The 24553-nt window shown below is 41.4% G+C and overlaps 2 protein-coding genes across 2 annotated transcripts in view; both read right to left on the bottom strand.

The window, feature by feature from the left end:
- Window positions 1–753: 753 nt before the first annotated feature.
- cog2 (component of oligomeric golgi complex 2) lies at window positions 754–16162 on the bottom strand. The gene is made up of 18 exons (XM_080449387.1): window positions 16020–16162; window positions 15301–15462; window positions 13942–14007; window positions 13779–13859; window positions 13560–13663; window positions 12964–13072; window positions 12090–12269; window positions 11181–11305; window positions 10519–10645; window positions 10194–10333; window positions 8744–8805; window positions 7609–7760; window positions 6444–6629; window positions 6059–6131; window positions 5505–5647; window positions 3404–3543; window positions 2800–2983; window positions 754–1734 (listed from the first exon to the last, which is right to left on the bottom strand). Exons 1-18 carry the CDS (start codon window positions 16074–16076, stop codon window positions 1636–1638), a joined length of 2190 nt encoding a protein of 729 aa, XP_080305513.1. The 5' UTR covers window positions 16077–16162; the 3' UTR covers window positions 754–1635.
- A 4974-nt stretch (window positions 16163–21136) lies between these two features.
- LOC308100593 (E3 ubiquitin/ISG15 ligase TRIM25-like) overlaps window positions 21137–24553 on the bottom strand; it is a gene marked incomplete at both ends in the record, with an annotated part of 5621 nt that continues 2204 nt past the window's right edge. Inside the window, one exon of the mRNA XM_080449661.1 lies at window positions 21137–21211. Within this exon, the coding sequence (XP_080305787.1) occupies window positions 21137–21211 (75 nt within the window). The remainder of the gene's footprint in view (window positions 21212–24553) is intronic.

Below are 24553 nucleotides of genomic sequence, written 5' to 3'. Positions count from 1 at the left end.
TTGTCCAAAACTTGTATTTGACTTGACTGATAAACTCTAGTCAATGCTTTGTCCATCTGTAACTGTCTATTGGACCTGAAACTGCAGTACAGAATGTCAGTGTCTTGCAAGACATTACATTTTTGCAGTATTTCATGGGCTGTTACCTTTTCTAACAATTATTCACATTAAATCATAACTCAGCCAGTTGCGTCTGCATCAAATATATATATTTAATTGTGCATACTGCATCCATCACAGTGCCCAATAATAGTTCATGTACAACAGAGAAAAGCTAAAGTATCCTAATATACAATAGAGTCGCGCGCATGTGTGGCTGTTTGTGTGTCTGCCTCTCCAAGCCGTTTCTGTCTGGGTTTCCAACAAGTTAGGTCTCGCTTCGCTTTCGGTTTGCATGATGCAGTTAGGTTTCGCTTTCAATCTGCGTGTCGACACAAACACCCGTGTTGCAATGAACGTCGACACGCTCTGCTGTCTCTGTCTCCGATGTGCGGGCCGGGCTACTAGACGGGAGGGCCGCGCAGCGGCCCGAACCTCTAGTTAGTTACAATTAGTGATGATGCTGACTAAAGCTTGTGATGATGCATCAAAATGTGTTCATTTTTGTATAATGCATCAAGTGTATACTTGAGTGCAGGTATATTAATGTGTTTAATATTACCCTGCAGCCAAATACTTTGTAGCACAATGTACTTTTTTTTTGTTACACAAGGTGACACCTCATATGACCTCAGTACAACAAAAAAGCAAATATTGTATTCAAAGTTTTATTTTATTACCAAGTTCATGTTAATACCATAATGTTACAACTTTAATTGGAATAGAAATGTACATAATTCACACTAGTTATCTACTTTATTTACAATTCATCCTTCACCAGATAACAGAAAATGTTGGTTGGTGTTGCAGAATAACAGACTTGACATTCTTTCTTTAGAAAAATGTATTAGAGATGGACTGGAGATTTTTGCATTATCTCCACTGAATAGTGCATAGAGGAAATACCCAAAAGCATCATATGTCATTTTCTGTAAAGCCACCATCTGTTAGCTTACTACTTAACCTCAACATGCTTTGCTCCCCTTTAAAAAAAACAGTACCAGCGCCAACATTAATCATTTAGTTTAAACAACAATACCTGCACCAATGGTGATTATTCAATTCTCCCAAATGAAAAAAACTATATTATATCTCTCCGCCCAATGCTAAGACCTTGAAAAACTCTAGTTCCTGTGGTGCATTGATCCAGCAGGAACATATAATTTATAATTCTGGCAGGGCTTGGTAGTATGGGTGCAACAGTTCGGCTAATTTATTTAATAAATTATACAGAATACATTTTCATAAAATATATATATTTTCTTTTAAATAGCAAAAAATGCACATCTACAAGCTCGCAACGTGTCACGATGCAACTTGTTGTGAGCTTGTAGATCAGCTATTTTTGCGTGACACCATTGTATGACAAAGTGGTGGGGAATGACATGCCCCATCCTAACCAGTTGCAGAGCCAAATACAACGTGTATTTTCCAAATACGCTGTATGTTTGGCCCAAGTTCTCAAACATGAGGCGGATGTAGTAAGTTGCAGAAATGAGCTCGGTGTGTTCTGGTTCTTACAAGCCCAGCAGCATTCTACGGGTTGTGTTCGGCCAACTCCCGAGCCTCCTGCACCAGCTCCATCAGGGTGGAGAACATTGCGATATCATTTGGCTGGAGACCCATCTTCTGGATCTGAGACACAGATGACAGCGACGTTGAAGAGAGACATCAAGATCAAGAAACTTCAAGAAATTAACTCATTGAGTGCCATTCACGTGTTTTGCGCGTTTTACCGCTATGATGCAACGTGCCAATCACGTGTTTCACATGTTTTTTTTTGTTTTTTGGGGGATTTTGTTTTTGCAGAACCCAAGATATCATTATCTGAAGATTTGCAGCTCCATCCACTCCTTGTTTAACTTATAACTGAAAAAGGCTGTATCTCGCTTCCTAAGCACTTTTTTTTTACTTCGATTTTTTTTTTATAATAATAATCGCACTGGCCAGAAATAGCCAGAAATAATTCTGGCACTCAGTGAGTTAAGTGAAGTTCTGATTGGTACCAAATGTCATGTTGGACCAAACTGGTTGGGTTCAAGAATTATTCTTTTAATAGAGCCTCTGGAGTGCCATAACTACGTATACTCATTTTGTGTTTGTTTGCAAATTGATGTGTGTGTGTGTGTGTGTGTGTGAGTGTGAGTGTGTGTTCCTACATGCTAGACCTGTCCCCGACTAAGGATTTGTTTAGTCGACTCTAATTGGCGACTAATTGCCAATAGTCGACTGGCAGTCGACTAATAAAAAAATAAATAAAAAAAATTCTTTTTTTTGGGCCAAAATACATTTTATTTCAAAGGGCCAAGTCTACACAGTTTGTTTCGTCTCCAGCAGAGTTTCTAGTGTCTCTATCTCTCTCTGGAAGAGGTTGCACATGAACTCTGCAGCCGCACTGAGGCGCTCCAACACAAACATTACCAATACAAAGACGAGGAATAAGAAGAATAAAGTGGAAGTTACGTGTGGTTGCAGGTGTAGACTTGGCCAAAAAACAATTTAAAACATTTTTGGCCCTTACAAAAAAAAAAAAAAAAAAACTTTTTGTTTTTTTTCGACTAGAGTCGACTAAGAGACACGCAGTCGACTCGGACCCCCCGCGACTAACCAGTCGACTAGTCGACTTAGTCGAGGTCAGGCCTTACATGCAAGCATATATACATGCATGGCTGTGTATGTAACGTGTGTGCATAGCACTACCTGCTCTCCCAGATATTCCACATCCAGTGCCAGCTGCAGGCGGATCTTGCCGTCATCTGTGAGTCCTCCGTTAGTTCCTGCTGTAGAGGCTGTGGTTGCGCCCTTCCTGGCCTGCTTCAGTCGCTTCAAGCTCTCCTCCATCTTCCTCACTGAGCTCAGGACGTCCGAGATGGTCTCATAGTACCTGCACCAAGGGCATGCGGGCAGGAGACATGAGTGTGCAGACACTCAAAAACGCTGGTTACTACACTACAAGAAGACTAAATGTCTCTACATTACAAAGGAGTATAATCCAGCATTTTATAGGCACAAAGAACAAACCTTTTCATGTTAAACTTTGAGTGTTAAACTGTGGAATATTTCTGGGCTGGACTTGTAGGCAATGTGTGCCTACTTCTTGCTATCTAAAAGTGAGGATGTCTTCTTTCATGTTAATGGTCCAAGTCTCAAAAGATCACAGGCACACAAAGATCATTCATGTCTGCGCCTCACACTACAACAATTTTACTCAAGTGATTAACAACAATGCCAGCTTAAGTTTCCATCCAGCAATGTTACGTGTTTTTGCAACTTTGTGTACACTCTTGACTGCGTGCAGGCCCACCTCTGTGTGTAGTCCGTCAGTGTGACTCGCAGCCATTCCTGTGCTGTCGAAGGAGTAACCAGTCCCGTTGAATCAGTTAGTAACTGGTGTAATGGACGCAAGGCGTTGTCCATGTATGCCGATGCACGCACCGGATCTTCCTGTTCAGAGAGGAAGTAAACTCAGTTAGGGCTGCAACTGTCGATTATTCTTTCGATTACTTCTTCAATTAATCAAATAATCTTGAAGCGCATTTCATTTTCATTTTAGAAAATATTTGAATGAATTGTTTTTCTAACATAAAAAAAACTAAATCATAGTGCAATGTATAAAAGACCCCTTTGGTAGAGGTTTGGGTTGTCTAGTTACCTTGCCACGATGTAACTCCAAAGGTGGACAAGAAATAAAAAATAATTGCTCCATTGATCAGAAATTGATAATTCAAAATATGCTCCCCATTGACTTACATTGTACGGTAAAACAGCTCTCAAAGTCACTCTTTTAGCACCTAAACAAACACAAGCAAAGCTGATTCAGACCATATAGAACATCACCAAACCCAGTACTGTTTGTTTTTTTAATAAAAATGTCAACTTCCTGCTGATTTTACTATTTGAAGATCCAGATCCGGATCCGTGGATCCAGTCCGGGTTTTCTTTTTAATAAAAATAGCAAAATCAACAGGAAGTTTACATTTTTATTAAAAAAACAAACAGTACTGGGTTTGGTGATGTTCTACATTGTCTGAATCAGCTTTGATTGTGTTTGTTTAGGTGCTAAAAGAGTGACTTTGAGAGCTGTTTTACCTTACAATGTAAGTCAATGAGGAGAATATTTTAAACTATCAATTTCTAATCAGTTGAGCAATTATTTTTAATTTCTTGTCCACCTTTGGAGTTACACCATGGCAAGGTAAATACACAACCCAAACCTCTACCAAAGTGGTCTTGCCCTTTAAGTTGATTCATTGATTCATCCATGCTTCACTTCTACTCCTTTTCGAACAATTTATGTTTAGTTTTATTGTGTATTGCTATTTTGTGTGCAAAAATAGCAGATCTAAAAGGCTCAGAAATTGTCAATCGGCTATTTAAAACAAAACAGGAATAAATTATTAATCGATGATTTTATTAAATTGTCTTTTTTTGGGGGGTATAATCGATTAGTTGCACCCCTAGACTCTCAGTTAGCACTGGGCAGCGTTCATTAGTAATTCACTGCATGCTGGGACATCCATGTCAAGCAACAGCTGGCTGTGTTCAGAGCCACCACACATCACTGGGATCTGTGTAAACATCACAGCATACGCTGAATAAACTTCAAATTCACTTGGCCTAGTGTTGTCCTACCCTTTCCGTAATCTGAAATGTGTTTTCAGAAACGTTGTTTTGTTTTCTGAATTGAGTTGTGTGAAATGTTGGGTATTTTTGAAACATACTATTTTGTGATGCGTGTCCTGGAAGGTTGGGTTTTGTTAAATGTGTTTTGTGAAATGTTATTTTCTCAAATAATGTTTTTTTTAAATATATATAAATATGATATAAACCACTGCAAAGCAGTCCCAGATATGCCAACTCATTACTGTAATCTATGAATATAAATAATGAATATTATGATCAATGGTGTCAAAATATTTTTTGTATACTTGTTTAAAAAGTTAATTATATGTACCAAAATTATTCATATGTACTGTAAATGTAAGTTTCAGTTAAGAGTATTCATATTTAAATGTCGGTTTCAGTTAAATAGTTAACCTAAAAATGTTGATTCTGTCATTATCTCACAATTGAAACAAAGAAAGTGCATTCATTTGTTCACACAACACATTAAGTTTGCCAGCATGTTAGGATGCCCGACTGAGTACGTAAAGTGCCAATATGCTGTGCAAATATCATTCAATAAATAAGGGTTACATTATATGTGCAAAAATAAGTAACAGAGGTCCTCTCTTTTACACAGCAAAACATCTGTGCAGTATTAAAAAAAAAATTATCCCACGATTTTGTAACCCCATTCTTTTACACCCTTCTAGCTGTGAGGCGACAGCGCTACCGACTGCGCCACCGTGCCCCCCTGTGCAGTTTTCTAATGATACAATGAAACTGCTGGGGTGCACACTGACCTTATTGGTCCTGCGGTAAAGACGTGGTACTTCGGAGGCACTCTTCAGGAAGCGGCAGCAGCGTTCGGTCAGATGCTGGGTCATCTTGGCGTTAAGAGTAGGAATACTGCCTGACAGACAAGACTTAGAGTCTGACAGAGCATCTGGGAAGGGAGAGAGAGAGTGCGAGTAAACATTAGGCCTGTCACAACTATTACATCATTGCCTGATCGCAATTATTTGAGATAATCGCAATTATTTTGCATAATCGTCAGAATAGTTTCCATTCATCTGTTGAAAAATAGCCGATCTATAAGCGTCGCAATGTGATCCGTTGTGAGCTTGTAGCCTAAAAGGACAACATAAATGTAATTTGAATTTACTGTATATGTTCCAATGCCCTAGTAAACATACATCCCGACGGGTCTAGTAATGAATAACTATTGGCACTACATGGTTCTGCATGAAGTAACAAAATAAAACTGGCATACTAATGTACTAGGCCCAGGGGATGTTGGCCATGTGATGAGCACTTGCGTCTAATAGCACATTCATTCCGTGTGGGGTTGGCTTACCTTCCACGATGGTGAAGTTTTTGAAGCTTATGGCCTCTAGCCTCTGTCTGATCATCTCTGACAACACTGGGATCTAACAGAGAGCAACAGGCACAGGCACACAGTCAGGCCAGTATCAAATTGTAAAAGAAACTGCTATGAAATGGGACAGAAATAGAATATATGTCACTTATGATCAGTTTAGATTAAAGAAAGCACTCTAATGATAGTGGAGACTGGGATTCAACTTTACTATTACAAATACATGTCAAAAACACGTCTCCTCACGAAATACTGGAATACATTACTTACATTAAATACTTTACAGTGAAGCTTGGATGTCACATAACATGAGTGTGTGTGTGTGTGTGTGTGTGTGTGTGTGTGTGTGTGTGTGTGCGCTGACCTGCTCCTGCAGTTTTTGGATATCAGCTGCGATGAAGACCAGCTGTTTGGTGGAGAGGGAGGCGGGACTTCCGCTTTCGCTGCCGGCCTCGTCCATTGAGGTTCGGCTGGAGGTGGAAGAGGCAGAGCTGGGCAGAGGCCTAGTTGGCTCCTTGGGAACATCAGGGGTCGGAGTCTTTGTCAGCACCTATCAGGATACCAGTCAGGATGAAGACAAAACTAAAATTTTGGGCAATGTTGTATATTATCACATATCCAGCCTTTATTTGCCCTGGGTGAGGGGAGTGATAGATGCACCGAGAGGGTGATAAGCCAATAAGCCCAAGGGCTGATATCTGATTAACCCATGTGTTGATGTGTCAGTAGATGACCAATCAGCACAAGCTAAAATGCCATCATGTCACTGTGAGAGAACTTGCTGCAGAAGCAACCCAACGTGTCAAACATGGCCACCATGCCATGTTGCTGGGTTGATCAAACGCTAATCTTGAGACTAAATAAGGCTTTGGGTAAGTGATAAAACAATTATCGCCTTAAAATTCAGCATTGCCCTCGGTAACTAATGTCAGGTAATGACATATTCCCAGGTGATGATCTATATTTATAGATGCATATGTATCAAATATCGTTATATTAAACCTGGATCTTGCTGAACTTGCTGCTCTTTAAGTATATTTCATCTTACTAGCTGAGATACTATTATGACCTACAGAGAAAGTCTCTTGTTTGGCTGATATTAGAGTTGTATTGAGAATGTACTAAGTGACTCCAAAGCAGTCAATCATCCTACAGTATTCATCAGTTCTGCTCTTGTATAATGACAACTGTTGTCCTTACACTGTCTGGGGGCGGCCATAGCTGAGTGGTTAGTGAGCCCGCCTAGGGAGCCAGAGGCCCTGGTTGCCCCAGGTTCGATTCCAGGCCAGGTCAACATATGTGTCGATGAAATGAAATTTGTCCCTGAGCAAGACTCTTAACCCCTAATTGCTCACAGGTTCTCATTGGAAACAAGACCGCAAGGACTTTCATGAACGACCTGTTAAAAGGAATTATCCTTATCTATTTGTAGCTGTCCTGGTCCCGCTTGTTGGCACATGGAGCTGCAGTCAGTATTATGAAGGGTGCTGCTGTGCATATAAAGAATATTTATAACGGTTGTAAATTACCTCATTGAGGAAGATGGCGTATCGCGAGTAGAGCTGCAGCGTGAGCTTCCAGAAGCGGTGGGACAGCTGTGAGAGGTAGATCTTATCTGACCAACACCTCACGAGACAAGACCACAAAACCTGGGACACCTGGAGGTGGTACACGCTGTCCGCTGGATGGACAAGATGAACGGACACGCGTATGAGTTAACCCATTTAGACCTGAAGCCGATTTTTAAAAAAACACCTTCTAGATCCTACCTAAGTTTTCTGAAAAACTTCACAAATGTTTTTATTATGTTGCTATATCGTCTCTGTCGGGTGGTAACCAAAACTTAAACCAAAACTGTTAACCCATTAAGACCTGGAACGCATCTGTGTCACTTAAGATTTCTTTGGCAATTCAAAAATAGCAGATATACAAGCTCATAGCGCGGCACTGAGTGCCGCGCTACGAGCTTGTAGATCTGATTTGGAGATATGATTTTTCGAAGATCTAGACTCCTATCCACTTCCTTGTTAACTTAAAACTTAAAAATTCTGTATCTCGGCTCCAGAGTACTTTTTTTTTTCAATGAAAAATCTCTGGCAGTGGGCAAACACGGCCAGAAATGATTCAGGCAGTGAATGAGTTAATGGGTTAATTTTCAGGATTTGAATTCAAAAATAGCAAAAGTAGCAGATCTACAAGCTCAAAACACGTCGCTTCAGGCCACGTTTCTGCTACTTTTGATGCTTTTGTATAACACTGTAGTATGATCAAGTAGGGCGTTAATTTATGAAAAAACACAAAAAAGTTAGAATATGGAGATAAGAGGTTTCTGCCCGACAACAGCGATACATACTGTAGCAACAAAAAAAATGACACAGAGGTGTTTCCCAGCTTGAAAGGTAGAACAGCGTATAGGTGTAACAGGTCCAAATGGGTTAAAGAAGGTGGTGGTGTGTGACTACGTTGGTATTCAAACTGTGAAGCGGGCCCCCCCTAGTGGGGTGCAAAGGAATTACAAGGGGTAGGGTACAGGTGAGATGGAAAATAAATAATATTGTTTTCTTATATTTTGGCACAGTCCCCATGAGCCCCTCTTGGCAAAGGGGGGGGGGGGCTTATGGGTAAAACATTTGAATACCATAGATGCAGATTGGAAATTCTTACATGGTGCTGCCTCTAGTCCATCACTAACAGCATTCTCTAGACTCCCAGCTATCTCCTTGTACCTGAAAGAGAGGAGGACAGACAGACAGACAGAGACAGAGACAGAGAGAAAAAGAGAGAGGGGGGGGGGTATTTGAGGGATAGAAGGAGGAGCAGTGAGGGTAGAAGGTTTAGAGAGGGAGAAGCAGCGGGAGAAAGAAAGAGGAAAAAGAGGAGAGAGTGTAAAAATGATAAAGAAAGTCAGGAAAGCTATAAGCAAAAATGTGTCCATAACAATCAGTGACAGGGGTTAATGCTGTACCCGTTGTGAACTGTAAACACTACATCTAGGCCTGTCACAATTACTACATAATTGCCTAATTGCAATTATTGATAATCGTAATAGTCATGATCATTTCCATGTTGAAAGATTTTCATATATTTTCAAACATTTTCAGAAATAGTGGGAAGATAGTGGAAATAGCAGATCTACAAGCTCAAAACGTGTGAGTTTATTTCCACTATTAATGTTGGTTTTATAAAGTTATTAAATACAGTATGTAAGTTATTTGAAATGTAATTTTTATTCATAATGTTCACAATGTTCAACGACAGAAACACAATTAAATCGTTAATCGAAATTATTTGAACGACAATTCATTGTCAAGTAAAATAATCGTGACAGCCCTAGCTACTTGATGTCATGGAAAAACACTATCTGTACTAATAATCAAGTACCTTACGGGAAGATACTGTACTTACTGTGCAGGATGTTTGCACTTGTATTGCGAAATGCAGGGAACTTACCTTCGTCATGACGCAAATTGGTGTATGCACATGTGGGCTGTGTGTGTGTGTGTGTGTGTGTGTGTGTGTGTGTGTGTGTGTGTGTGTGTGTGTGTGTGTGTGTGTGTGTGTGTGTGTGTGTGTGTGTGTGTGTGTGGGGGTGTGTGTGTGTGTGTGTGTGTGTGAGAGAGAGTGTGTTGACTGTGACTGTGATTGTGGTGGTGGTGGTGGTGGGGTGTTGGCAAACAGTAAAGACTGCCCTGTGCTTTCTCAAACTCAACAGCCAAGCATGTCCAACTAATGGCAGCCTCTAGTGGCATAGTTCAGTATTTGCCTCTTAGAAGTTTTCACTGTTACTGAAAAGGGAAAAGAACATTGTAATATTAAAATGTTCCCTATTCATTGAGTGAACCTTTGTCCTTTAATTCTAGTATGTGAACGTTCTGTCAACATACAGGATGTATCATAATTTCCGCTTGTTCTAGAAGCTGATATATAACTTTCTTGTATGCGGATTTGTCTTGTCCCCTGTAGTGTCCATAGTGTATAAAGTTCCACTTTATATCGCTTTATATCGCTGATGGTGTGAGTAGGATTGTTTGGTGTGTGTAGGAAATAGGAATGAGTTTGTAGTGCACAATGTAGTGTGGTGTTGGAAACATAAAAACAAAAGTGAAATGCCCACCGTATCTGAAAGTAGACAGTCAGGTTCCAATGGTTGTGGAACCTTGTATAAGAAGGGTGAACTCTCAGCCTCTTGACGCTGGCCTGGGAACTGCACTGGCGCTCGTACCTCCGCACAAACGCCATGGTCACATTGTACCGCTGGCAACACACACACACACACACACACACACACACACACTATAGTTAGGCTATGATGGTGTAACGTTAGGCTGACATACCGTATGTACGAGTGTGCACACATATACACAAATGGGGTTACCACATATTATATATGCAAAAATCACAAAACTCAATACACACACACACATAAAGTGTAGCAGTACCTCATAGAATATGTCGGGGTTTCCAGCGTTGAAGAGATAACTCATCCTATCCTCTATCCCTCGAATGATCTCCGGCCACACAGAGTTGACCAGGAAATCATAGCCAGGAACGACGTCTACTTTGTCACTGTAGCAAGAGGGGCCATCAAAACAGAAACATATAGCTTCAGAGGGCACTATATCTGCATTAAGCCGTCGCCAGAAGTAGGCAGAATGTGCCCGTCTTGAGCTTGACACTCTTTAAGAGAATAAAGTAAATTTGCGACATTACAAACAATGATTTGTGAAATTGTGTGGCAAAGAGGGTGAGAAGCCAACAACTACACAACTAAGAGGATGCACTTTACAAAAAATAGCAGATCTAAAAGCTCATATAGCGCGGCACCGAGTGCTTGTATATCTGCTATTTTTGAATAGCCAAAGTATAAAATAAAGGTTTCAGTGGTTACAGATGCGTTCCCAGTTGTAATGGATTAAAAAGGAAGATAGCTTCTTTAGAGCTATTTTGTCAAATAAGCACTATGTTCAAATTTGGTGCAAATAAATGCTTTATCATTGTAAACACTCCAGATCTGCTCTTGGTAGTACAAAGATAAAACATTTTGTCCATCTTTAGATGATTATCATGACAGCTTGGTTCCATGATAGTACATTTCTAGTACCTGGATATGGCGCCTCCGGTCACATCTTTAAGCAGTCGACAGTGGTGAGGAACAAACTCCAGCAGTCTAGAATACATCAGCTGAAGACCATTAGGGCTGGACTTCACCTGCTCTTCCACGATCACCTACCGATACCAAAACAGAAAGGAAAAAGAAACAGATGAAACGAGACTCCACAAAAAGAGAGGAGGTCCTTCGATCCGCACCCACCATTTTGATCCAAAATAGAGAAACAAATATAAATGTTGTATCAATCAGTGTTGGTTCTTTGCACTTGCTTTATTTCCTAAAGAAGAGCACAACAGAAACACTGCCTGCTCATTCGTGCCCAGGCTGCTCAGTGGACTGCCCTGATGAAGACCAACTGTATGGTCTTAACATGTCGGCATCCTTTTGAATTACGTAGCCACTTAAAAATAAATACATTTTTAAATATACATGTTCCTTCTCATACCTGGGACCTTATACTACATGTACTTGAAATGTCAATAACAGTAAGTCCAGCTCGGCCTGGACGGTTGGTGTAACCGTCTGGCCTACCTAGTCTGGTAATCCAGCCTGACAGCGTGTTGCGGGTTCGACTCCCGATCCCGCCGACCTTTGCTGTGTGTCACCACCCCCCCCCCCCCCATTTCCTGTCAGCCTACTGTCCTGTCAAATAAAAGGCATAAAAGCCCCAAAATAAATCTTTAAAAAAAATAAAGGCTTTTTAAATATACATGTTCCTTCTCATTTCTGGGACCTTATACTACATGTACTTGAAATGTCAAGCTCTAAATTTGCATCCACTCGGCCTCACATCTTCCCACCTCATCTCTACTATTATATATATTCACCACCAAACGACGAAGACAAGAAAGGGCTCAAACTTTGCTTTAACAAAAAAGAAAAAACGCATGCAACATTTACCTGGTCCATGTAAGGCTTGACCAACACCTGTCCCACCAAGGCCTCCGCATCTCGGGTCTTGTCTATGGTGGCGTATGTCCTCAGGCAGTGACGCACAATGTCCACATTGGACGTCTGCAGCCCCTCGATCAGCAGCCCCTCCAGGGACTGCTGCAGCATGGAGGTGATGCCCGCGATACGCTGGAACAGGACAGAACCATCAAACACTGACACAGAGGTCTCATAATGCATAATAATGCTAAAAACATAAGGATGCTAGTACCTAGCCATTCCTTTAAAGGGATAGTTCACCCCAAAAAAATACTTTTTGTTTTTGTCGCATTCCTAGGCCAATTATTTGATGACGGGCGGAAAGATGCTTGTGTCTCCGGTAGTAGGACACTCAAAATTTACACTTTGAGTCTCCTACCAGAGACTTCCATGAATTCAAGTCTCCATGGGGTGTGTAATCAATAGGAAAAAAAAGTCATTTTGGGGGTGAACTATCCCTTTAAGTAGGTATAAATAGTAAATCCATGTGCACGCATTGAGTCCTTATTGATTTTATACAGTGTAGTTGCTTTGAGGTGTACTGTAGATACTTTATATCAGCAGCATGGATTGTCTGCACTAAAATAGGGTGAATGCAGTAGTATTAGGAAGATGGTTGATATATACGGTAATCAGTGTAAAAGCCAGCAGGAGTGGTCATTATTGTTAGTCCAACAAGGTACTGTAGTTAGTAGACAATCAGTAGTAATAGACCAGTAGGAAACTGCACTGCAGAGGCTACTTTTTTTTAATAAATGTAAACCATTATCTACCAATGGAGGGTGGGAGGGAGAACTGGCTGAGCGATTGATTGGTTGCTTGACTGAATAACAAACACACTTACAGGTCTGACTTTGTCCAGAAGGGGCATGCCTTTGCTCTGTACAGCATGGAATTGAAGCTGATTAAATTCTGTAGCTATCCTCTCTAGGATATGACCTGCCAACAAAGGACTACACACACACACACACACACACACACACACACACACACACACACACACACACACACACACACACTGAATTCAATGTTACTGCACTGATCAAACCACTCAGACTCTGGTATACTCCGAGACTCTTTGTAAACATTTCTTGGCCCGAGCGCCAGAAGATGCATGCCTAACAATGTGTAATGCAGGGTCCAGTTTCTCATTATTAAAGCTTTCTGAACCTCCAAAAAAAGAAACAAACAAACATACTATACGACAAGCAGCAGTCAATATTCTAAACTGAATGAGGGGAAACATTTCAACACATTTCTAGCTTTGACAATCCTGTTGCTGACTTCCATTGAAAATGAATGGTATTCTGTAGCTTTGTATCTGCCAGTGTGAACGCAGCATAAGGAAGCATAAAACAAGACTCTTTCCATTGCCCATATATTCAGCTGCATCAATGATCTTCCAAGTGACAACCTAGGCTTCCGTGCTCAGCCGTCTACCTGCTGATCTCCAGAGTGTTGGACTCCTTGCAGTTCTGCGAATGCAGTATCTTTTCAATCTTCTCCACTGACCGCACCACCTGGATCAGCCTGAGCACACACACCTGGAGGACAGAGAGAGAAAATGAATAGTGTTAACACTTGATAAGAATAACAGCTGCTTGCTTCAAGCCAGAGGACACAAAAGATATGCTGATGACAATATATGTGGACCCAAACCTTCTTCTCTTGCAGGTCTTCCTGTTTAGACAGCTGACTGTCTATGGCCTGAATCACCTCGCTCACACAAGTCCGCAGGCTCTGCAACAGAAGATGACCAATTGATGTGTACACACTGTGGCACAAAAGAGGAAAGGCAAATAGAACCACACAGAATACATACCAGCACTTCCTCTCGTAACTGTCCAAGGGGTACGGACAGCTGGTTGAGGACTTTGTCCATCCCAACCTGAGAAAACAATGCAGAAGGAGGGGGGGATTTTGGATTACCTATGAAAAAGTATTAAGTCTGCACGCCGGTTCTCAGCTCCACTTGTTTATTGCTGTTCGTTCGATGTTTCGATCAATAGGTCTTCATCAGGAATGCATCGCTCCAAGCGACATGCTGTGATGGAAAAATCTTTACCTCGACATGACATGGGAATTTATAATCAAGCCAATCTATTCAGTGCGACTCCGTATACCATTCACTTTTGTAATGTTTTTTGTCTGAATAAAATGTGACAATGAGACATGTGACAACAAGGAAGTTTTACCCTGAGGGACAAATCCAAGCATAGTTTTTAGATCGCTTTCTTCGGTTGAATCTGGTTGTGAACTTGTCTGCTGTCACTACCAAATGAATCACCTGTTTCAGCATGAGCTACATTATCATTTTGTGTGCATTCAGTGCAGCGGTTCTACCCAGTCAGGGTTGTCTGTCTGCGGACGAGACAGCAAGGGAGGGGGTGTAATTTGAAGTGTAGCTTGCAGTCTGGAAAACATATGTCATAAAGACATAATGCTGCCGATAAATAAGAGCACACGCCGGTCGTCCATGTTTTTTTTTTCCCCCTGCCCAAATCTAAGCTTCTCTAAAGTATTTGGGCTCGCCTCCCTTGCCGCTATGGCAGGTTACCCAGCGAATGATGGTAGTGGTTATATTTGCTGCCATAGTCCGTTGGCCACATAGGAAGGTGTGGAAGAAGTTGGCTGCTTGTATCTAACCGTTATATTATACCATCACTTATAATAGTTCTACAATACATTATGATATTTGACAGATTGTAAGAGCCTAAATGTCTCCACTAGGCCTAATAGCTATTGTTTTGGTACAGCCTATCTTGTTATGGTTCAGTTTGTCCTTCAGGCAGCTACAGTGTAACTATGATCTCTGCCCTGTGCTCGTGGCAGAACTACCCTACCACAGTGACATGAGTGTTAATGTACTTCTGACCATGATATCATGTACATAAAGCATAACCACCACCACCTAGAATATTGTCTCGACTCCTATGTGCCTCGTAGATTGCTGATTGATCCAGAATTCCACGACAAAGGGGAGGGAGAGAACTGGCTAGTTTTGACCCACAAGCGCATAATTCCCCCTGTTTTATTGGTAGAGGGCATCGAGTATAGTGAGACATTGGTGCATCCTGTAAATTGACCCAAAATTCCCCCATACTCTGCCAGAATGTCAGTGTGATTTACAGAGCGTAAAGCAAGGGCCACAATCAACGGTACTGCCACAACAACCACTTACCAGGTTGGTGGAGAGGTTGACAAAGTCGGCATAGTCCTTGTTGATGAGCTCCACCATGGCCGTCTTCAGGAGCTTATAGTAGAGCTCCAGGTCCTCCCTCATCTCCTCCAGCTGGACCTGCTTCCGACAGTCCGACACAAACTGGTCGACGTCAAAGTCATCCTGGACGCCAGCAAGACACAGAGACAGTGGGACAACGCCACAATTTAGGCAGGTATTAGCTGGCTTGTATGACTTAACTGTCTGAAAATAGTATACACATTAACATGAATCCAAGAAAGGATAATGTGTGTCAAACAAGTCTATGAAGCTATCTATGAATTGAAATCTAAAAAGATCAACAACAAAAATATAATCCGCAACACAATTGTATACAATATGTAGTAGGGGGTCCCTGGCTGCTTCATCTGTCTCTCAGCTAGGGGGTCCTTGGAAAACGTTGAAGACCAACCTGTACCACCAGGGCTGTAGAAAGCCAGGCAGGCAGATCTAGTGACAGTCACCACAGCTTGACTGACTAAACATGTCAGCTAACGTCTGATTAGTGTCAAAAACTGTAAATACTAACTACATTTTAAGTCTGTAAGAGTAGTCTGCATATTTATTGGCATTTTTGACAAACTAGGACTGCTTCGTAACGTTAGCACTGGCTAACGTCTGATGTGTGCTTGCTGCTGCTACTGTACTGTCTGGAATAACATTTTGTTTTTAGGTCTCACCTTCATAAAAACGTCTTTGTCGAAGCACAAAGAATCCGGTCCTTTTGGCAGATTCATATTTGATGATGAGCTGTCAAACTAAACAGACGAGGAAACGGAGGAGCAGCTGTTAGCCTGTTAGCTAACTGCTACTTCGGGCTCAGAGAGTAGGAGGGCTGAGCGGCGGGGCTTCTTCCGCAAACATGGCAACAGCGTCAAATGAGCGACAAGAGGAGCGTGACGTCACATCCGGTCTCCAATAGGCGTGTGTGTGTGTGTGTGTGTGTGTGTGTGTGTGTGTGTGTGTGCGTGTGAGTGTGTGTGTGTGTGTGTGTGTGTGTGTGTGTGTGTGTGTGTGTGTGTGTGTGTGGTGCGTGCGTGCGTGTGTGTGTGTGTGTGTACGTGCAAACCCATTTTGCAAAAAAAAAGATTTGATACATGCGTGGATATATTGAGGTCATGAGGAATTGGCATAGGATTTATAATCAGGTTGATATAATTAAGCAATATAATGAGGTTAAAACCCCTTGTACTGTACTAGAAGTTCGGGCCACTACACAGCCCTCACACCTAAGTTTCACTGCCGATCCAACAAATATGTCTGTCATGGGCTTTGTCAGAGTATCCATACCCATCTGTCTGTGTTTTTGTGTCCAATATGGAGATGTCTGTTTCTGTCTGTCTACCTGTGTCCCTTTTATGCCCATACATGGAGATCCCTGATGTCATCAGTATAGGCCCATGTATTGGGATGCCCAGAAAAGGGCATATTGGTTGGACAGGCCAGAGCCATATAAGGAGAGTTGCGTCACCTCCGTTCACTTCATCGGGCCAATCCATTTGCGGCTCGAGAGGAGCCAAATAGTGACAAAGCCCTGAACCGGAAGTTTACGGAATGCACTGGAGTCTAGGAGCGTTTGTCACTATTTCGAGTTTACATGAACCACGTGACCGACGCTGTTTCTGCCCCCTCATTGACGCAACTCTCCAATAGAAGGCTCTGGGACAGGCGGTTCTGGACAAATGGATATCCGAACTACTCAATGGCGGGCACCGCACTCCCTCGAGTCCTTACCACTGTGCTCGCCGAGTTTGAAGTCGGTCGATCCCATGACCATATATGGCATAGTGGTCAGATCTGTGGCTCGGACAACCAGATCTCTGTATCTGTCATTCCTTGTCCCTTTTGTGCCCATATATGGAGATTGCTGATGTCATCACAGTATATGGCCATATATGGGCATGCCCTTTGCCTTTTGTGCCCATACTGTATGGAGCTGACTGATTTGTATGCGGCTGGTGCCATGACAACACATTGAGGTTAGACAACACACTCCATATTTGGGTGTAGCTCAGTGGTGTGTTCTACCGTGTCCCGCTGTATACGCCGTATACAGTGTAGATTTTTTGGGGAAAAAGCGTATACAGTCTACTAACCATTTCATCCATTGAAAACGCGCTAGCGTATACCCACGACCATGCGCATCTCGTGCAGGGAATGATTATCGTATACCTCCGAAAAAAAACCTAGACCACACCACTGGTGTAGCTGTAGGGAGCTCCTTAGTATGTCAGAGTGACATCAGCCGGCCCACCCGCGGCCTGCCCGCCCTCCCATTAGCCAATTTCAATATAGGATAGGATTTGCACTTTATTTGTATCCCCTGACCCAATAGCACATTTACGCTTCACATTGCTATAGCCCTGGCCTGTACCCCTATGCTTTATGTCATTATTATTTACTTTGGTCTTTGTATTATTGTAATACCAACCAACAGTCTACATTGCATGGTATAGTTTCTAGCTTCATTTAGCTCACCTTTGTATAAATAGTTGTAAATAACTGAATATATTTCTTCAGTGGAATGCACCAATCTCACCAAGACAAACTCCTGTGTGCAACCTGGCAATACAAATAATTACGGAGCCAGCCTGCCAGCATGGCAGCGGGCCCTGTCTTAATGTTCCCTGTATTCTGTTTCTTCTTCTGCCACTTTTCGCAGTTCTGGCTGAACCGTGCTGTCACTTTTTACGAAACTCGGCCATATGGTAGATGGTCATGAAAAACTATCAAGAAATAATTCTCACAATCTTTCGTCCAAAGGTGGCGCTATAGCACTCAATTAAAAATGGCAACTTTGAACAGGTACAACTCATGCCCTGTTTGACCTAGAGCCATGAAACTTGGATACACATATGCGTCTCCTCATGCTGAACAACTTTCACCTCTGACTTTTGACCTCTGAGCTTTAGATCTCCAACCATTTTGAATTATATGAAAAACAGTCATTGGCTCATAACTTCTGCATTTTTCCAAAGTTCATGTGTAAAGAATTTCGTGCAGATTACTTAAAAATCCCAGGAGGAGATAGATTTTAACTATTGCAGTTTTATGAAAATTATTCATCTGCCCCTAACACATACATGCAGACTCACATTTCTTTGAGACTCTGCAGAAATGTAGAGGGTCATTCCAAATATCACTGAAACCAATCTGACTCCAATTGGCCAAAGGGGGGCGCTATAGCATTTTTTTTTTAAATGCAAACTTTAAACAGGCATAAGTCATGCCTCGATTGGCCGAAAGTCGTGAAACTTGCTTACACTTGTGCCTTGACTCATGAGGAACACATGTATCGCTTTGACCAGTAAGCTCCGCCCTTAGATTGTCCGCAATTTTGAGCAGTTTGAAAAACACTTGTTTTTGGCAGTTCTGGCTTAACCGTGCATACGCTTTTTACGAAACTCTGCCATATGGTAGATGGTTATGAAAAACTATCAAGAAATAATTCTCTCACTCATTCGTCAAAGGGTAGCGCTATAGCACTCAATTGAAAGTGCCAACTTTGAACAGGTACAACTCATGCCCTGTTTGACCTACAGCCATGAAACTTCGATACACACATGCGCCTCTTCATGCCCGACAACTTTCGTGGTCTGAATTTTGACCTCTGACCTTTAGATCTCCCACCATTTCGAATTATATGAAAAACATACATTGGCTCATAACTTCTGCATTCTTTCACTTATGGAAAATACGCTACTAACGTTTTGTCTGCAGAGGTCCAAAGTTCATGGGTAAAGAGTTTTGTGCAGATTACTCAAATTACACTGTTGCAGTTTTATGAAAATTATTCATCTGCCCCTAACACAAACAAGCAGACTCACATTTCTTTGAAACTTTGCAGTAATGTAGAGGGTCATTCCAAGTATCACTGAAACCAATCTTACTCCAATTGGTCAAAGGGGGGCGCTATAGCAATTTTTTGAACATGCAAACTTTAAACAGGCAAAAGTCATGCCTCGTTTGGCTGACAGCCGTGAAACTTGCTTACACATGTGCCTTGACTCATGAGGAACACATCTATCACTTTGACCAGTGAGCTCCGCCCACAGATTTTACGCCATATTGAGCAGTTTGAAAAACATTTAAACCAAGGATTTCTGAACAATTTGCGTGAAACTGTGTCAAATGTGTGAGCACCTTTTTCACAGGTTCAGGTCTGTTGGTCCAATAGCTTGATCGCTTAATCATCTGCCTTGAAACCACAGGATTGCCGGTTTGAATCCCACCTCATGTAGACTTCATCATAATTGCATTGCACACAACGTGACTGTATCAATGAATACATGTGCAATTGTTAAAGATAACGCAATTGTTAAAGATAACGTGAAATGCTTATTTGAAAGTAGTTATATTTTCAATGTATTCGCCCTTTTGTTTTGTTTTGTTGGATACTCTTTTCTCACTGTCTGAGGCTGTGGATTGAATAGCTCAATCAATAAAGAATAGCCTCATGTTCCAAAGGTCCCCGGTTCAAATCCCACTCATTACAGTTTACATTTAAATTCTCTGCACTCTAGCAATCAGTGCACCTGGTGATACCTAGCCTGTCAGTCATTGGCTCCTCAATGGTGGTGAAAAGTAACTATGTACATTTACTCAAGTACCAATACCAGTGCTTAAAATGCACAGTACAATTTTTAGGTACTTTTACTTTACTTTCCATTTTTGTTACTTCTACTCTACAATTACAGCAGATGACAGCTTTAGTTACTTGTTACTTTGCAGATATAATTATTAATACAACACCTACAGTAACCACATACAGCCGATCTACAATGTGACGCGTTATGAGCTTGTATGTCTATAATAAGCAACCCATGCTGTATGATAACTTACCACATATGAAATATCTATCCAATGGCTCAGTAAGTACTGCGGCCATAGCTGAGTGGTTAGTGAGCCCGCCTAGGGAACCAGAGGCCCTGGTTGCCCCAGGTATGATTCCAGGCCACGCCAGCAAATGTGTCGATGAAATGAAATGTGTCCCTGAGCAAGACTCTTAACCCCTAATTGCTCACTGGCCCTCATTGGAAACAAGACGCAAGGACTTTCTTGAACGGACCTGTTAAAGGAATTATCCTTTACACTGTCTACCCGCAAGTCTATAGGTCCCTGGTTCAAACCCCAATTTAACCAGTCCAAATATAATTTACTGAACAAAAATCATGACTTTGTTAATTAATGCATGTTCACTTCTTCTCTCTCTCACTGCCTCTCTCTCTCTCTCTCTCTCTCTCTCTCTCTCTCTTTGCCCCTCTCTCTCTCTCTCTCTCTCTCTCTCTCTCTCTCTCTCTCTCTCTCTCTCTCTGCCTCTCTCTCTCTCTCTCTCTCTCTCTCTCTCTCTCTCTCTCTCTCTCTATCATCTCTCTCTCTGTCATTGCCTCTCACTGCCTCTCACTGCCTCTCTCTCTCTCTCTCTCTCTCTCTCTCTCTCTCTCTCTCTCTCTCTCTCTCTCTCACTGCCTCTCTTTCTCTCTCTCTCTCTCTCTCTCTCTCTCTCTCTCTCTCTCTCTCCCTCCCTCTCTCTCTTACTGCCTCTCTTTCTCTCTCTCTCTCTCTCTCTCTCTCTCTCTCTCTCTCTCTCTCTCTCTCTCTCTCTCTCTCTCTCTCTCTCTCTCTCTCTCTCGCTCTCTCTCTCTCTCTCTGCCTGCCTCTTCCTGCCTCTGCCTTATCCCTCGAAACCGGGCGCTTATTGCTGCTTGCAGCTATATTTATTATTATTATTACAATTTTAACACGTGTTGCTCACTAGCACATCAGACCGACATCCTGTAGTCTCACGTACTGCAGTCTACCTGTGGTCAATAGCATTTTCTATTGAACAGATCTGTAGGTGGCGCACTTGTGTGAATCCAAGATTCTCCGTCTGGTGGACATATTTTCATATGGTCATAGGTCATAGGTTTTGAGACGTTTTATTATCCAACATACTACGTGACCTAGTCCTTACTTGACACTACATTGTCACTGATCGTGAAGCTCAGGGACTTACTGAGGTTGATACTTGACCCAAACAGTATGGATTCAGTTTAGCCCAGGTGTATGACATTTATTTTTTAGCCAAAGACAAATATTGCTGAGCTCTGTGCTGAGTCGTTCACGAACAGGAACAAATTGCAGTTACATGCTGATTTCATGTCCACAGGGAACAGTCACTGGAACCTTCAGTTAATCCAGACCAATCTGGGAACCCAGATCCAACTGAAAATGAAAAACAGCGACCTCTGCTGTTTGTTCTGCAGAATCTGTTCTTGAGAGATTAAATCCAGACAGATATAACCGCACAAACTGATCCTGAGCCTGATCTGTTTTTATAGCAGACTGTCTGACAAACAACTGAGTTAAGTTTAGGTTTCACTTCCTCATAAATTACAACATGGGATATTCCTCCTGGTTTGGTCTGTGTGTGTGTGTGTGTGTGTGTGTGTGTGTGTGTGTGTGTGTGTGTGTGTGTGTGTGTGTGTGTGTGTGTGTGTGTGTGTGTGTGTGTGCGCGCGTGCATGTGTGCACGTGCGTGTGTGCATGCGTGTGTGCTTGTGTGTGTTATGCGTGTGTACTATGCCTCATCTGTTCCAAGGAGTGCGTGTACCTTGGCCTGAGAGATAAGCATACACACACACACACACACACACACACACACACACACACACACACACACACACACACACACACACACACACACACACACACACACACACACACACACACACACACACACACACACACACCTTGTCTTGTGCAAGTGCTACACCAACAAACGTAGTCTTACTGTTCATAACTTTGTTGATGTCATAAACCTTGTGAGACCAATGGTGGCACCAATCAATTGAAAGCAATTGACTTACAGTCATGTAGTCATGTCCTCTCAATAAACAACATAACATGCTCTTTGTGTTAGGGTTAGATACTTGTCCATGCGACCAATAACACTGAAATTAAAGACATCTTCTGTTTTTTTTGTTTTTGTTTCATTGCATTTGTTTTTTTTTATTTTAATTCACTTTAACCTTATCTGGTACTCTCCCACATGTGTTGAGAATACAGAACAGTATTTCATTGAAGAACAGAATGTAAAAGTCTCCTGTAATAATCTAATGTTACACTGTACTGTACCGACTAGTAGTGTTTAGTGGACCAGAACAAACAAAGACAGACAGACAGACAGACAGACAGAGACAGACAGACAGACAGACAGACAGACAGGTACTGATACATTTAGCTAAATGTTCTCCTCCCAACATGAGTCAAATGGTCCAGAAGGTTCTGTAGCTATTTAACCTGATGTCACTCAATGTTTACTGATCAAACAAAGACACATGTAGATACACACCTAACTGTGTCTTAAATACCCCCAATCCACCTCTCTCTCTCTCTCTCTCTCTCTCTCTCTCTCTCTCTCTCTTTTTGAATGAATAAAATGTAATTTTGTCCAATCTGTATGGTAGAGTATGTTAACACAATATAACTTATACCGTCTGTTTGGTAGAGTGTGTTAATACAATATAACTTTTATCAATAAAATCAGTGTTTTGCCAGCACTTAAGCAGGAAACCAGGTTCAAATCCGGGGTAGAAGAGGAAAGTTACATAGTGCAGCTTTAAATACACATTGATAGGAGTGACAAAGCTTAGGACAAACACAGTTTCCTTTTTTTGTTCTGAAAATGTTGAGAAATGTTTGTTATGAAAAAAAGAGACCTTGAGAAAAAAAACACAATAAAATGATGAGTGAATTACTGGCGTCAAGAGAGTCAAACTAAAAGAGTGACCTAGTTGAGGTCACACAACTTAGCAGTGACTTCAATAAATGATAAACGATCAAATCAAGGATGGAGTGTACAGTATATGGTCAGTATTATAGTTTTGAAATCCAAGGCAATTTTGCTTAAGGAATTGTCTATATTTAGTTTAGTTTTATTTCGTTTTATTTCGTTTTTACAGGAAACCTTGATCTATAGAAGCTGAAAAGGGCAGAATGAAATAATGAATGACATGAGGTATGATGGTGGAAAAACTATCATCATATTTCTATTTCCTATCAGTCATTGTCAGTTTTATAACACTGCATGACTTCATACAGTTTATTATGTTTGTATTGTTCTTTTATTGCTGTACTTTAACCTGCTGTAGGCTGCAGTGTCAACATGCTCTATGTTCACACTATACACCTATACAACTTGCCATGGTATTTTTACAAGAAAACTGCACATCTGCAACATATCTCAGTTATTTTAAAAACAAAGCTCAAGTCAATACTTGGGTAAAACAAAAGAAAGAAATCAACGCACCATTGACTGGGCCACGGGGCCACGGTGCCAGAAAATTAAACAGAATATTGATTGAAACCTTTATTTATTCTCAAAAAGAGCATTGAGGTTTACAGTGTACCCACACAAAAACAACAATTAAGACATATACAGATATAAAACACAGAAACAACAAAATAAAACCATGAGAAAATGAGTCAGTTAAAAACAATTACATAGTGAGGTCAGGAGATTTAAGAGCACATTATTAAATTGTCCATAGGATATTGGGGCATTATTTTTTTGTTTGAGTTGTAGAGTATTCCATGAAATAGCATCAAAGCAGAAAGTAGATTTGTATCAATGATCAATCAATCGATTGTGTTCTGGCTTGGATCAATATACAATAAGTTCCAATTAATCACAACGGAAACACATTTTTCAAGGTTTTAAAGAAAGCACGCCATGGAGGTTTCAAAATGTTTACAGTATATTATCAATAAAATCATAGTGTTTTGCCAGTTACAGTATTTGTTTGTGTCATCAAACGCCATGCCCCCTCCCGCTCCCTCAGGTCGGGTGATGCCAACATCCTGGACACCCTCTGGACAAATAAACGAACCTGGGGTGACAGGGCCCTATCTGCGGCTGCCCCCAAACTGTGGAACTCACTTCCAGCTCCCAGATCAGAGCTGCCCCCACCCTCACCATTTTTAAAACCACACTCAAAACCCACCTTTTCAGAATCGCATTCCCTACATAAAACCCCAACCCCTGCCCCTCCTTTTTGTTTTGTTTACTTTTCCTTTATAGTTTTAATCCTTTTAACTAGTCGATTCTAATAAAGTTGTTTTTATTCTGCTCTGTAAAGCGACTTTGAGTACCTAGAAAAGCGCTATATAAATTGTATGTATTATTATTATTATTGTGGGGCCCACTTGCAATATCCTCACAGGTTCAGAA

The sequence above is a fragment of the Gymnoscopelus braueri genome, assembly GCF_963280865.1.
Source record: "Gymnoscopelus braueri genome assembly, chromosome: 14".
NCBI lineage: Eukaryota > Metazoa > Chordata > Actinopteri > Myctophiformes > Myctophidae > Gymnoscopelus > Gymnoscopelus braueri.
Note: the sequence above shows the minus strand (reverse complement) of the source record. Positions and strands in the feature narration are given on the sequence as shown.